Source organism: Arachis hypogaea, chromosome 20 (assembly GCF_003086295.3).
Source record: "Arachis hypogaea cultivar Tifrunner chromosome 20, arahy.Tifrunner.gnm2.J5K5, whole genome shotgun sequence".
NCBI classification, from domain to species: domain Eukaryota; kingdom Viridiplantae; phylum Streptophyta; class Magnoliopsida; order Fabales; family Fabaceae; genus Arachis; species Arachis hypogaea.
This window is the reverse complement of record NC_092055.1, coordinates 21694375-21710916: the sequence shown is the minus strand read 5'-3', so window position 1 is coordinate 21710916 and position 16542 is coordinate 21694375. Positions and strand designations below refer to the sequence as shown.

At 36.0% G+C, this 16542-nt stretch overlaps 1 protein-coding gene across 1 annotated transcript; it reads right to left on the bottom strand.

The window, feature by feature from the left end:
- Positions 1-12030: 12030 nt before the first annotated feature.
- LOC112785449 (inositol-3-phosphate synthase 1) lies at positions 12031-15813 on the bottom strand. The gene is made up of 10 exons (XM_025828914.3): positions 15350-15813; positions 15193-15261; positions 14970-15105; positions 13943-14190; positions 13570-13796; positions 13351-13466; positions 13004-13180; positions 12723-12911; positions 12564-12626; positions 12031-12428 (listed from the first exon to the last, which is right to left on the bottom strand). The coding sequence occupies exons 1-10, from the start codon at positions 15535-15537 to the stop codon at positions 12309-12311; spliced, it is 1533 nt and encodes a 510-aa protein (XP_025684699.1). The 5' UTR covers positions 15538-15813; the 3' UTR covers positions 12031-12308.
- Between the last annotated feature and the right edge of the window lie 729 nt (positions 15814-16542).

The window sequence follows — 16542 nt, the reverse complement described above, 5'->3', positions numbered from 1 at the left end:
AGCTGAATTGCAGAGGTGACAAATGAGATGAGGGAAGTCTAACCTTGCCAAAGTAGAGGACTTGTCCGCCACCTTGTAGAGTTCTTGGGATATAACTTCATGAACTTCTACTTCCTCCCTAATCATGATGCTATGGATCATGATAGCCTGGTCTATAGTAACTTCAGACCGGTTGCTAGTGGGAATGATTGACCGTTGGATAAACTCCAACCATCCCCTAGCCACGGGCTTGAGGTCGTGCCTTCTTAGTTGAACCGGCTTCCCTCTTGAATCTCTCTTCCATTGAGCTCCCTCTTCACAAATGTCTATGAGGACTTGGTCCAACCTTTGATTAAATTTGACCCTTCTAGTGTAGGGGTGTGCATCTCCTTGCATCATGGGCAAGTTGAATGCCAACCTTACATTCTCCGGACTAAAATCTAAGCATTTCCCCCGAACCATTGTAAGCCAATTCTTTGGGTCCGGGTTCACACTTTGATCATGGTTCTTGGTGATCCATGCATTGGCATAGAACTCTTGAACCATTAAGATTCCGACTTGTTGAATGGGGTTGGTGAGAACTTCCCAACTTCTTCGAATCTCATGTCGGATCTCCGGATATTCATTCTTTTTGAGCTTAAAAAGGACCTCGAAGATCACCTTCTTCTTGACCACAACTTCATAGAAGTGGTCTTGATGCACCCTTGAGATGAATCTCTCCATCTCCCATGACTCGGAGGTGGAAGCTTTTGCCTTCCCTTTCCTCTTTCTAGAGGTTTCTTCGGCCTTAGGTGCCATAAATGGTTATGGAAAAATAAAAAGCAACACTTTTACCACACCAAAATTAGAAGGTTTGCTCGTCCTCGAGCAAAAGAAGAAAGAAAAGAGTAGAAGAAGAAGAAATAGAGGAGATGGAGGGGGCTTAGTATTTCGGCCAAGGGGGAGAAGTAGTGTGTATGTTGTGTGAAAATGAAGGAGTGAAGATGGGTTTATATAGGAGTGGAGAGGGGGGTATCGTTCGGCCATTATGGGTGGGTTTGGGTGGGAAAGTGGTTTGAATTTGAATGATGAGGGGATTTTGGGGAAGAGGTATTGAGGTGATTGGTGAATGGGTGAAGAAGAGAGGTGGGGTAGGTGGGGATCCTGTGGGGTCCACAGATCCTGAGGTGTCAAGGATATCTCATCCCTGCACCAAGTGGCGTGTAAAAATGCCCCTTTCTGCCAATCCTGGCGTTAAACGCCAGGCTGCTGCCCATTTCTGGCGTTTAACGCTAGCTTCTTGCCCATTCCTGGCGTTAAACGCCAGTCTGGTGCCCATTTCTGGCGTTAAACGCCCAGAATGGTGCTAGACTGGGCGTTTAACGCCCATTCTGCTACCCTTACTGGCGTTTAAACGCCAGTAAGTTTCTCCTCCAGGGTGTTCTGTTTTTAATACTGTTTTTCCTTCTGTTTTTGCTTTTTTCAATTGTTTTTTTTTTTACTTCACATGATCATCAACCTGCAGAAAATATAAAATAACAAAAGAAAATAGAAATTTAACATAGATAATTAAAGATTGGGTTGTCTCCCAACAAGTGCTTCTTTAATGTCAATAGCTTGACAGTGGGCTCTCATGGAGCCTCACAGGTGTTTAGAGCAATGTTGGAACCTCCCAACACCAAACTTTAGAGTTTGAATGTGGGGGTTTAACACCAAACTTAAAGTTTGGTTGTGGCCTCCCAACACCAAACTTAGAGTTTGACTATGGGGGCTCTATTTGACTCTGTATTGAGAGAAGCTCTTCATGCTTCTCCTCCATGGTTACAGAGGGATATCCTTGAGCTTTAAACACAAGGGAGTCTTCATTTACTTGAATAATCAATTCTCCTCTGTCAACATCAATTACAGCTTTTGTTGTGGCTAGGAAGGGTCTGCCAAGGATGATGGATTCATCCATACACTTCCCAGTCTCTAGGATTATGAAATCAGCAGCGATGTAGTGGCCTTCAACCTTTACCAAGACATCCTCTACAAGTCCATAAGCCTGTTTCCTTGAATTGTCTGCCATCTCTAGTGAGATTCTTGCAGCTTGTACCTCAATGATCCCTAGCTTCTCCATTATAGAGAGAGGCATGAGGTTTATGCTTGACCCTAGGTCACACAGAGCCTTCTCAAAGGTCATGGTACCTATGGTACAAGGTTTTGAGAACTTTCTAGGATCTTGTCTCTTCAGAGGTAATTTTTGCCTAGTCAAGTCATTCAGTTCTTTGGTGAGCAAGGGGGTTCATCCTCCCAAGTCTCATTACCAAATAACTTGGCATTTAATTTCATGATTGCTCCAAGGTACTTAGCAACTTGCTCTTCAGTAACATCTTCATCCTCTTCAGAGGAAGAATACTCATCAGAGCTCATGAATGGCAGAAGTAAATTCAATGGAATCTCTATGGTCTCAGTGTGAGCCTCAGATTCCTATGGTTCCTCATGAGGAAACTCCTTGGAGGCCAGTGGACGTTCAGTGAGGTCTTCCTTAGTGGAGATCACTGCCTCTTCCTCCCCTCCAGGTTCGGCCATGTGAGACGTGTTTATGGCCTTGCACTCTCTCTTTGGATTCTCTTCTGTATTGCTTGGGAGAATACTAGGAGGGAGTTCAGTAATTTTCTTACTCAGCTGACCCACTTGTGCCTCCAAATTTCTAATAGAGGACCTTGTTTCAGTCATGAAACTTTGAGTGGTTTTAATTATATCAGAGACTATAGTTGCTAAGTCAGAGTGGCTCTGCTTAGAATCCTCTGTCTGTTGCTGAGAAGATGATGGAAAGGCCTTGCTATTGCTAAACCTGTTTCTTCCACCATTATTGTTATTGAAGCTTTGTTGAGGCCTCTGTTGGTCCTTCCATGAGAGATTTGGATGATTTCTCCATGAAGGATTATAGGTGTTTCCATAGGATTCTCCCATGTAATTTACCTCTTCCATTGCTGGGTTCTCAGGATCATAAGCTTCTTCTTCAAATGAAGCTTCTTTGGTACTGCCTGTTGCTGCTTGCATTCCAGACAGACTCTGAGAAATCATATTGACTTGTTGAGTCAATATTTTGTTCTGAGCCAGTATGGCATTCAAAGTATCAATCTCAAGAACTCCTTTCTTCTGATTTGTCCCATTATTCACAGGATTCCTTTCAGAGGTGTACATGAATTGGTTATTTGCAACCATTTCAATGAGTTCCTGAGCTTCTGCAGGCGTCTTCTTCAGATGAAGAGATCCTCCAGCAGAGGTGTCCAATGACATTTTGGACAGTTCAGACAGACCATCATAGAAGATACCTATGATGCTCCATTTTGAAAGCATGTCAGAAGGACACCTTCTGATCAATTGCTTGTATCTTTCCCAAGCTTCATAGAGGGATTCACCTTCCTTCTGCCTGAAGGTTTGGACTTCCACTCTAAGCTTACTCAATTTTTGAGGTGGAAAGAACTTTGCCAAGAAGGCATTAACTAGCTTTTCCCAAGAGTTCAGGCTTTCTTTAGGTTGTGAGTCCAACCATGTTCTAGCTCTGTCTCTTACAGCAAAGGGAAAAAGCATAAGCTTTTAGACCTCGGGATCAACCCCATTAGTCTTGACAGTGTCACAGATTTGCAAGAATTCAGCTAAAAACTGATGAGGATCTTCCAATAGAAGTCCATGAAACTTGCAATTATGTTGCATTAGAGAAACTAATTGAGGCTTAAGCTCAAAATTGTTTGCTCCAATGGCAGGGATAGAGATGCTTCTCCCATAGAAGTCAGGAGTAGATGCATTAAAGTCACCAAGCACCTTCCTTGCATTGTTGGTGTTTTCGGCTGCCATGGCTTCTTCTTGTTTGAAAAGCTCTGTTAGGTCCTCTACAGAGAGTTGTACTTTAGCTTCTCTCAGCTTTCTCTTCAAGGTCCTTTCAGGTTCAGGGTCAGCCTCAACCAGAATGTCTTTGTCCTTACTCCTGCTCATATGAAAGAGAGAAGAAGAAAGTATGGAATCCTCTATGTCACAGTATAGAGATTCCTTGAGGTGTCAGAGGAAAAGAAAAATAGAAGGAGGAGGTAGAAAGAGAAGAATTCGAACTTATCAAGAGGGATAGAGTTCGAATTGTTGATAGTGGAGGAGTGTTAGTCCTTAAATAGAAGGATGTGAGAAGAGGGGAAGAATTTTCGAAATTAAAGTAAAAAATTTTGAAATAATTAAAAGAAATTTTGAAAATTTGGTAAAGGATTTTCGAAAATTAAGATTGGGAAAGAAATTAAGTGATTTTTGAAAAAGATTTTGAAATTAGAAATAAAAAAGATATGATTGAAACTTAATTTTGAAAAAGACGTGATTGAAAAGATATGATTGAGAAGATATGATTGAAAATCAAATTAAAAAGAGAAAGTTTTAAAATTAAAGTTGATTACTTGACTAACAAGAAATTAGAAGATATGATTCTAGAATTAAAACTTTTGATCCTTTCTTAATAGGCAAGTAACAACTAGAAAATTTTGAATTAAATTATTAATTGTAGCAAGGATTTTCGAAAATAGTAATAAATAAAAAAATTGAAAAGAAATTGATTTTGAAAAGATATGATTTGAAAAAGATTTGATTTTGAAGAATTATGAAAACTTGAAAAAAATTTGAATTAAAAACAAAATCTTCCCTCTTATGTCATCCTGGCGTTAAACGCCCAGAATGGCATCCATTCTGGCGTTTAACGCCCAAAATGCTACCTTTTTGGGCATTAAACGCCCAGCCAGGTACCCTGGCTGGCGTTTAAACGCCAGTTTTCCTTCTTTACTGGGCGTTTTGAACGTCCAGCTTTTTCTGTGTAATTCCTCTGCTGAATGTTCTGAATCTTCAATTTTCTGTGTTATTGACTTGAAAAGACAATTTTGAATTTTTTTTTTTTGAATTTTTAATGATGAGAAACAATAGAAATGCAACTAAGATCAAATAAACAATGCATGCAAGACACCAAACTTAGAAGTTTGTATACTAAGGACTATAACAATTTGAAAATGCATGTAAGAAACAACAAAAGACACCGAATAAGAGAAATTAAAGATCAGAGCACTGAAATCATCAAGAACAATTTGAAGATCAATGAAGAACATAATGCATATATTCAAAAAAATGCAAGAAGAATAAAGACATGCAATTGACACCAAACTTAAAAATTGATATTAGACTCAAAGAAGAAACATAAAATATTTTTTATTTTTATGGTTTTATAAATATTTTTTTTTTGTGATTTTTCAAAAATTGAGTGGAAAAGAAAATAAAGGGGTTCAAAATTTTTAATAAGAGTTCCAGGAGTCATTGCAATGCTAGTCTAAGACTCCAGTCCAAGAATTAGACATGGCTTACTAGCCAGCCAAGCTTTCAATGAAAACTCCGTTCCAAAACACTAGACATGGCCAATGGCCAGCCAAGCTTTAGCAGATCATTGCTAACAATAGCAAAATTGATAGAAATCAACAAGCTCTTGTGATGATAAGTTGAAACCTCGGTCCAATAAGATTAGACATGGCTTCACAGCCAGCCAGACTTCAACAGATCATCATGAAACTCTAGAATTCATTCTTAAAAACTCTAAGGAACAAAATAAATTTTTTTTGTATTAAAATAAATTTTCGAAAATAAAAAGTAAAATTACCTAATCTAAGCAACAAGATGAACCGTCAGTTGTCCAAACTCGAACAATCCCCGGCAACGGCGCCAAAAACTTGGTGCACGAAATTGTGATCATCAACAATGTCACCAAAGACTTGGAGCTCTCAAACGTGAATCACACTTTGTCACAATTCCGCACAACTAACCAGCAAGTGCACTGGGTCGTCCAAGTAATACCTTACGTGAGTAAGGGTCGATCCCACGGAGACTGTCGGCTTGAAGCAAGCTATGGTCATCTTGTAAATCTCAGTCAGGTGGATTCAAATGGTTATGGAGGATTGATAATTTAAAGATGAATAAAACATAAAATAAAGATAGAGATAGAGATACTTATGTAATTCATTGGTAGGAATTTTAGATAAGCGTATGAAGATGCTTTGTTCCTCCTGAACCTCTGCTTTCCTATTGCCTTCTTCCAATCATTCATACTCCTTTCGCATAGCAAGCTTTATGTTGGGCATCACCGTTGTCAATGGCTACTTCCCGTCCTCTCAGTAAAAATGTTCTACGCACGCTGTCACCGCACGGCTAATCATCTGTCGGTTCTCGATCATGTTGGAATAGGATCCATTGATCCTTTTGCGTCTGTCACACGCCCAACACTCGCGAGTTTGAAGCTCGTCACAGTCATCCCTTCCCATATCCTACTCAGAATACCACAGACAAGGTTTAAACGTTCCAGATCTCAGGAATGGCCGCCAATAATTCTAGCCTATACCACAAAGGTTCTAATCTTAGATTAGAAACCCAAGAGATACACATTCAAGCTTGTTTGCATGTAGAACGGAAGTGGTTGTCAGGCACGCGTTCATAGGTGAGAATGGTGATGAGTGTCACATAATCATCACATTCATCATGTTCTTGTGTGCGAATGAATATCTTAGAGAAGAAGTAGGCGTGAATTGAATAGAAAAACAGTAGTATTTTGCATTAATTCATGAAGAACAGCAAAGCTCCACACCTTAATCTATGGTGTGTAGAAACTCCACTGTTGAAAATACAAAAGTGATAATGGTGGTCATTGGCTTCGGCCCCAGAGAGGGAACCCGAAGAACCAAGATGAAAATACAATAGTAAAAGGTCCTATTTATAGAGAACTAGTAGCCTAGGGTTTATAGAAATAAGTAATTAATGCAGAAATCTTCTTCCGGGCCCACTTGGTGTGTGCTTGGGCTGAGCATTGAAGCTTTCACATGTAGAGACTTTTCTTGGAGTTAAACGCCAGCTTTTGTGCCAGTTTGGGCGTTTAACTCCAGCTTTTGTGCCAGTTCTGGCGTTTTGACGCCATAATTCTTAAGCTTACTTGGAACGCCAGTTTGGGCCATCAAATCTTGGGCAAAGTATGGACTATTATATATTGCTGGAAAGCCCAGGATGTCTGCTTTCCAACGCAATTGAGAGAGCGCCAATTGAGTTTTTGTAGCTCCAGAAAATCCACTTCGAGTGCAGAGAGGTCAGAATCCAACAGCATCTGCAATCCTTTTTCAGCCTCTGAATCAGATTTTTGCTCAGGTCCATCAATTTCAGCCAGAAAATACCTGAAATCACAGAAAAATACACAAACTCATAGTAAAGTACAGAAAAGTGAATTTTAAATAAAAACTAATAAAAATATAATAAAAACTAACTAAAATATACTAAAAACAATGCCAAAAAGCGTATAAATTATCCGCTCATCAGATGTCTTTCATTCGCATGAAGTAATTCAATATCTGCATTGACATTAGTAGACCAAAGTTTGATTGTAATGTAATTCTCACATCCTTTTCTGAGAAACCCATGTTCGACGACCCATCAAACTCGTTAGCTAGTGCTAGGTATGTCTTGTTGGGTCGTATGCCAGCCTCATTGTTATCCTCAATCACGCACTTAACATGCATGGTCTGCTCTCTATACTTGTGGTAGTGCACCTCCTTTTTAGCAGAACATGAATGTGAATGCCTCAATTCTACCTTCAACAACACCCAATTTTCTTTCTCCCTATCAAACTTCACTTGCATCCTTGCTCTGTATCTCATGGCTGCAATCGTGTTCTTCCGTGTTGCTTCTCTCACACGAGATTTGCGAAAACCCTCCCAATTACACTGAATCGATTGGTTAATCGGTTTCTTAAATTCTTTTGTTATCCTGTCAAATGTTGTGGTCTTAATCTTACTTATAAAACTGACTTTCTTTGCATAGGTCGCATAAAATTCCTGTGCCAGTTACAAAGAATCAAACCACAATCCAACACTTGGTATTTCCTCCTTATGAAGGCCACTGTGATCCGGTAACTATACATTAATTCACAACAAACATCGCTCAATGCCACACATGAGTAATATTGGATTCTAAAATCTCGTTATTGTTAAAACAACAATAATTACAGTTTGCACCTCATGACTCAGTCCATCTCATCATTTTCTAGCTCAGTAATGTCTGTATCTTCCACGACCTTTAATCGAACACAAACAAACAAAGCCAAACAAACGTATCATTTGAGATACCATACCATGAAGTCAATATCAGACATAAAACAAAATAAACATCCAGTCAACGACATGAAAATTCACATAAACACACAACAAGAGACATCTAGTTGCATTAAATCATTGAACAACAAATATCCTAAATAAATTTATTAGTTTTTAAACTCTAAAATGCTACAATTAAATACAAAATTGTTTATTTAACATGTATGAGGACTTTTTTAAACAAGAAAAATATTATTATTACTTTTTCTCTTCCATTGGAACTGTTTCAACTCTCAAGTTATAGTAACCAATGTAGCTCTAAAAAGTAAAAGGCATATACAACAAATTCCCATAAAATATAAAAGAATAATACATTTCAATTATGAAAAAATATCCCATTTGCATGAAAAATAAATATCCAATTCTGTATAAAGCTTCCACTGCATACTTGTCATCATGTTGATCCTCATCAATGCTCAAATTCTCAATGTTGCCCTCTGATTGATTAAAATGATCACTGATGTCGAACGATGGGTAATTAGAATCTTCATCACCAATTGATGACTCCATCTTCGCTCTTATTGAGTTGCATTCAACACCGTAAATGGTAACATAATCGGTATACCAGCAGCGGCGCCGCCCTCACTAATCACGCAACAACAACAAAAAAGAAGATTATGGGGTCGTGAACAGTAGCGGCGGCACCAGTCTTGGGGTCATGAACAGCAACGACTATGGGAGCACGGGATCGTAAAAGAAATACAGCAGCGCCTGCATGGGTTTCGCAGGCAGCGGCACTTTTGGAAAGACAAGCACCGCGAGTCAAAGATGCCTCTGGCGATGACGGCGAAATGTAGATATAGACTAGCAGGGCACTATGTAGGTTGCGTGACAAAGGTCAAAAATGCTGTTACGATGAGATGGGAGGAATCATACGTAATGTGTTTTGCGATGCTAATCCTAAATTTTTAAATTTTAAAATCTAATATTAATTAATTAAGAATCTAAAATTTAAAATTAATTTTGTATGGTTTACTATGGCCTAGTTTGGTAAAGTTTTTCCTTTTCAAAAGTAGTTTATAAAAGCTAATTTTTAAAAGATGGCTTTTTAAAAGTTGTAACATTTATGTTTAGTAAATCAAATTAAAAATAGCTTTCAATAAACACAAGTAACAACAATTGCGTTTAGTAAAATAGCTTTTAAAATTTAAAAATACTATAATAGACATAAATACAAGCATTAAATTTAAAAATTAGTTAACATATGAAGTTCTATTAGACTTTTAAATTTTAAAAAGTACAAGCCAATTTTAAAAAGCTCTATTTTAGGTGTTTTAAAAATATCCCGATCTTTTAAAAACTACTATACAAGCACAAGCACATTGTCTTTTTAATTTACCAAATACAAAACAAAAAATTTAAACTTTTAAAAAATACAGACACTTTTTAAAAAAACTTTAAGAAACCAAACCTATGCGTATATACTTTTTCGTATTATAATCGTTTGTGTCTTTTTTTTTTTTGTCAAGTGAATTGGACAACCCCTAATCCTAAGTATTATACCCATGTATTACACACTTACACACACTACATAGATACACTACTAATATGAATTCTATATTCCTCACTTAAGATTCGAACCCGAGTGCAGCTCCCAGCAAGACAGATGATGCTGCCATTGAACTAAGGCCTCGGCTGCATCGTTTGTGTCTGATTCAATTAGTAGAATTTTAGTAAGATCGGCATTGATCAAAATGGGCCCATCAAATCTAAATAATATTCACCAAAGGATCTTGCTATTAGAGAACAGTCTGTTGTGACTCATTTTGTTTAGACTTCTTAAAAAATGTGGGAATTTAGATATTGAGTAATAATATACAGAAAATACATGTTAAACTTGTAACATTCTTCTATTTAAATAATTTTATGTCATGAAATCTATCGCAGATGTTGGCCTTTTCACTTTTATTCTCTGTCTTTTCTATATAATTTTATTCTATATCAGAGTAGCTTTCCTTAAAAAAATATAAAAGCAAAATATGGTAATTTTTGGGGAAAAAATTATAAAATAAATTTGCAAATAACTATTTTTAAATTTAGTTGACATTATTTCTCAAATTAGTCCTCAAACTCTTTTTAAGTGATTACCTTGATCTTTGATCTTTATTTATTAGTCACTAGTCTTTTAGTTTTAAAATTGTGAGACAAATCAATTATTTTTTTGGAATTTTGGATGGTTTACAACGAGGACTATGCCATTTTGTAAGTTTATAAGGCTAATTTGTCTCATAATTTAAAAGTTTAGAGATTAACGAGTTATAAAAAAAATGAGAAACTATCATACTGACTCAAAAAGAATTTGGAAACTAATTTAGAGTTTTACCAATTGATAGCTCAAACTAAATATTTTATAAGAAAAGCTTAATGACCAGCAATTTTATTTTATATTAACAGGCATTTTTTGCTATTAGTTCAATATCTTTTGTTTTTTTTTTTTTTGGTGACTCTCAATATCTTTTGTTTAGGAGCTCAACTATATATTTTTAGCTAAAAATATTACTTGTACACTAAAATCATTCATAATGTATTTTTGTATAAATATAAGTATTGTTTAATTTATTCTCAATATATATATTGTATTTTAACTTATAATTTATACTAGTAGCTGATTTTAGTGTACACGCAGTATTATTCATTTTTAGTCAACACTTTTAAATATTACTAACTAATTACTAGTCAAAAACAATAAATTCTGGTGGTTCTCTAACATTATCCATGTTTTATACCTTCTTTTCTAAATGTTTACGTTAGGTTATAAGTAACAATAAATTCAATTCTTTAAAAAGAAAGAGAAAGAAAATTGGCCCATATGCAGGACTGATTCCATGCAAATTAAAAAACAGAAAGAGTGCAAACTGAAAGGGCTTTCACTTGCCCACGGAAATGGCCTTATAAATGGAAGAATGGTCAATAGTATACGAATGGCGTGTTCTCGTTGTTGTTGTACTTACTGTGTGGCTTAATCTGCTAGTGTTATAGGCTTATAGTAATTAGTTTATGCATTTAAGGTAATAGTAATACTGTTGATTGTGAACTTATTTTTAACTTTGTCTTTATTTGCCAATTTCGCCGAAAATCACTACTGGTCAGTTTCACTTTACCAGCAGCATGTTGATAGGTAGAGTTTGACACAACATTTTTCAGGTTACTATTTCTAAGGAAATCCTGGCTGCAATTTATTAGGTTCTTAAGTTGGCAAAATTACCAAAAGTATATTGAATTAACTTTTTTACTGTAACTTCAACTTCACCCCCACCACAATTGTCAACTTCATTTCCAAACATATATTACTCATCACTCTCATGCCTTTCAACAAAATCATCACCGGTTTTGACAGCACCAGTACCAAAGACATAGGAGAAAATAGATTTTGTAAAACGAATTGAAGACAAAGACGTTAAGATTTTTTTTTTTTTTTCTTAATTTTGGATGCTTAACCTAAAATAAAACAATGTATGTTACTGCAAAATATTAACACTATAATGTGATCATCAAGTTTTACAGAAGAATGTGCAGCAACTTGACAACCATAAAGCCAAGATGCTTTTCATTATACCATGTTTATTTTTTTAATACATAACATATTGGACATTAAATTATATTTTTAAATATTATATAAATTAATTTTGATTTAAGCAATTTAACCAGTGATCCACCGATTAAACCATTGACCCAATATTTTGTTCGCATCAATTGCCTCTTCCAGGTATGATAAGCATGCTAAAAGTGAAACCATTTATCCCATTTCTTATTATTTAGGCCATGAGAGCCAATCAGTTGAGCAATTGATGGAGAATAAGTACTTTAGTTTAGCTTTGTGAAAAATTGATAAGTTGATGCTTATAATGCATTGTAGTCTAAGCTGTGGTTCATAAACCAATTTAAGACCAAGAACATAACTTTTTTTTTTTTATGCTTTTCATTTGATTCCACAAAGCACACAAACCTAACATATTTATGCACCAAGGAAAACAAAATAACTGCCCTTCCCTATGGTAAAGCAACACAGAAACCAAAGCAAAATATTACACTTGCAAACGTCCTAAGCAACAGAAAAAAGAAAAAAGGGAGCAGCCAGGGGATAATAACGGCTCCAAAACATTCAGCCAAGATTATTCTTTCAAACTACTGCTTCTTGCCCACAGATTCGAATTCGATTCACTTGTACTCTAGAATCATGTTGTTCTCCGGTGCCAAACCAACACAAGCTCTCATTATGTTTTCCAACATTGCTCGCTGCTTCGACAATGCATTCACCACTGGCGTGCCCGGTGGAACCTGCAAGAAACCATCATATCATACGAGTCACTCACTGAAACTAGGTTTAGTGCACGTTTCTTGAAACTGAAACTTTGCATAATATGTACACAAACACAACATTGAATCAGATAGACTCTAGAGATATGGACTAACCAAAGGGGCCTTGGTCAAATAACTCAGGATGGTTGCGACCGGGTGGAATGAGTGGAACTTGCCCTGCAGAAACCATATCGCCAACGGTTTACATCAGAAGGCTGATAACAATAACAATAAAATACAAAGATTTGTACAAATAAGAAGCAAAATGATTACCTCAGCTTCGGATTTGAACTGAATTCGAGTGCTAAGCTCAGCAAGAAGGACCAAGTCCAAGATAATAGGAGCAGCCAAGAGGGAATCCTCACAGGTGTTGTGCAACACGATTGTGTTCTTTCCGCCCATGAATATCTCCGATGTGTACTCATCCATGGCCCTCTTGCTGTCCCCAACATAAGGAACATACTGCAAAACACAAAGACAGGGAGAAAATAAGCAAAACCAAGACTTGATAAGAATAAGAATCAGAGAAATTTAGGGTGGAACAAAAACATTACCTTAATCACGACAACGTGGTCCGGGTGCTCGCCAGGCTCATAGAGGATGGCATTGCTGTTGACCATATCATCAACAACGTTGCTCTTGGAGATTTCCTTTGATCGAAAGGTTTGTGGGGCTGAGAGATTCATACCATCATTATTTCCAAGATGGTTGTAACTCACTATCGATGTTGGCTGTCAAATATTAAAAATGGAGTCTTCAGAAATCAATTTACTTATTTTCATTTTTACCGAATCAAATTAACATAATGCACAGGTTAAAGCATAAAATCAAAGAGCATAGGATGTTTTTCAACATAAAATTAACAGACATGATATGAAACATTATTCTAAAAAAAATGTACCTTGATACCAGCACCAACAAGGAAATCAACCAACACAGATTTCATTTTGGTTTGGCCACTCTTGAAATCATCTCCACCAATCAAACTGTTCCTACTGATGGCAAGATCAATTAGCCCTAGATTAACAACAACACAAGCATAAGTTAGAACCCGAAAGTTGCATGTAATGATCAACTGCAATAGAAGAGGAAAAAACATAAAGGGCAGAAAACAATAAACCTGGGACAAAAGTGTTCTGAGGGCTTCCATTGATGAAAGGAACATTCTCCATAACACAAGCAATTGCAAACAAGGTGGAAGGAGAGATCTCTGACTCATTTTTGTCCACAGAAGCCATGAGGTTCTCCATGGTGTCGTTAAGACCAACAACAACATTGCTATACCTCTCGGTGTTGGCGGTCCACAGGACAACCACCCTATCGACTTTGTTCTGTTCCTTAAATTCCCTGAGTTCATGTCAAATGTAAGTTTACTTCCGAATAGGGTCATACTATCAATGTCTCAAAATAATTCTTGAATTTTAATAGAATGGTACATTGAAAAATTGAATAATAATAATGCAATAAAATAGATAGATATTAGTGTGGCTCACTTAATGTCCTTGATGATCTGCTGAATCTGTTCCTTCTTGGTGCCCTTGATGATGTTGTCAGCGCGCGCTTCTTGGTTAGCAGCAATGAAATCTTGGTCATAGATTCCAGGGAGTGGAACCATGGATTCCATGTAAGGCCTCAACTGCTTCTGCAAATCGATGTCGAATACCTTGGCCCTTGCCATGGCATCTGCCAGGTTCATCTTGCTGATATCCCATCCACCAAACACAATGTCGTCGGGGTTAACCTGCACGCATATTTTGATACCAAAATGATCAAGAACTCCGAAATTAATGACAAGAGGGCTATTAATTTATGCACGACAGCATATACAACATTTTTTTACTTAATTGAATTACACAAACAAGTTTAAATTACAATTATGCATTGAATTTCATAATCACGAAACAAAAATAAAAATAAAAAAGAAAAATCCACTAGGGCAGCCCAATGCACAAGTTTCACTTGAAACAAGCATCAATTGCTGGTTTTATGCCTTAACCATTGCTCTAGGTCTATCAGATATAGAAATTTCTCAAAATGACTAATTCTATAACATATTAACCAAAAATCACTACCATTACCAATTGAATTTAATTTTCATGCATGTAAGCATAATCACCGTAGCAAAAATAACTAATTTTCAAAACCGATATTTAAAAAGTCGTCTAAATGCACGAATATAATTGGATGAATGTGTAAGTTTTTTTAGACCGTCAGTGCATGCATCAAAATTGAACTCTTAACCTATATATGTAAGGAAAATTAACCTTCATTACTATAGTGAAAATTAGCAACATTAGCATTTTTTCTTCACGAGAATAAGCTGAATGGTAGCAACATTCACTCTTGCTAGCGCTCCTCACAATGACTAAAATATTTGTAAAAAAACATTTTTATAATTCAAAACACGCTGAATTAAGTAAAACAGAAAGGAACTACCAAAGAAAAATGGACACACTAATTAAATTTTCTGAAAGCACAGGTGACTACAAGAAGGAAAATAAATAAATAAAATAAAAATACCATAGGGAGGAGGCTCTTGAATGGGGCATAAATTTCCTCTCCTTGGTAAGACCCCACTCTGATAGCAGAGGCTTGAGTCAGAGACCCAAAGTAATTCGCTTGTTGGATCTTGTCCTTCGTTGCCCATGAAATTCCCCTGAACATAATACACACAATTTCCACACCATTATTTCTCAATAATCATAAAAAAATAAAACAAAAAACTGCTGGGAATGAAACTAACTCTCGGTTTGCAATAACGCCACCAGTGAGTGTGCTGCCATTGTTTCCACCCCACCCAACAAGCATTACACTGAGCATTAAAAAACAAAATGAAATCAGAAATGAAACAAAAAAGTGAAAATAAAATGTTTTGGAATTTGGATCTTGATTATGTGTACCCCAATTTAGGGACATGGGTGTTGGTTTTGAATTCGTATTTGACGGTTTTGGGTTTAACAATCCATTGATAAGAACCATTCCTGTTCTCATGAACAAGCTCCGTGGTTTCGTAGTTGTACACGGACTGAATCTCATCCTCACTGTACTTCACATTAGGACTCTCAACCTTAAACTTCTCGATAAACATTTTCACAAACAACACAAACAACAACTACTTTTTTTTTCTTTTTCTTTTTTGGGTGTGTGCTTTCCGGGAAAACTAAAAGAGGAGATCAGAGAGAGAAAGGTTTTTTTTTTCTTTCTTTTTCTTTTCTTTAGTTTCTTTTCTTTTTTCTTTTTTTCTTTTTTTTTTTTTTTGGAGGCTGTGCTGTGCTTCCTCTCTTCTCCCCAAGATTCGTGAAAACGGTTTCAAAGTTTTTTTATTTTTTTTTCAGTGTAGGTGCTGCTGCATGTGTTGTGGTGGAAAGAGGGGAGGAAGCTCTATATTATATATAGAGAGGAAGGTGGGGTTTCTGGGCTCTCCACATGGCAAGATTTGAGTGGCTTGCAGGGGACCCCCCTAAATACATTATTGACTAAGTTACTCACTCGTGACTATAGTTTTAAAGGATTCTCTATATAGATTAAAATTGTATAAGATTATAGGGAGAGTATAAATTTTTTTATAGTTTTTTTTTAATTATTTTATTATTGTTCAAAATGTGGATCTTAATTTTTTCAATTTTTTTTATTTTATAAAAAAAATCTGTAAATACCTTTTTATTATATAATTCACCTAGTTTTAATATTGTACTATCAAAATAGTACCCAAAATGGAATCGCTGTATTTATTTTTGAGAACAGGATCAGATAAGACACTGAAGATAAAATATAAAAAAATAGTATAAAATTTAGTATTTTTGTATTCTATTTGGTAATAAAATAGAATAAATTATAGAAATCTAATTTATTCTTATTTTTTCATTCAAAAAATTTGAGAATAAAAATATAATAATAAAACGTATAATTATGAAAAATCAAGAATAATAAAAGAAAAAATAAAAAATATGTTGTATTCCTTGTTAGTATCTCTGTGTCTTTTCTGTTAGAATGGACACAAAATACACTAATTTAGTGTCTCAGGACACAATGTCTCTGTCCGTGTTTCATCTGTCAAATACGATTTTGTGTCTTAGTATCCTGTCCTGTAAAC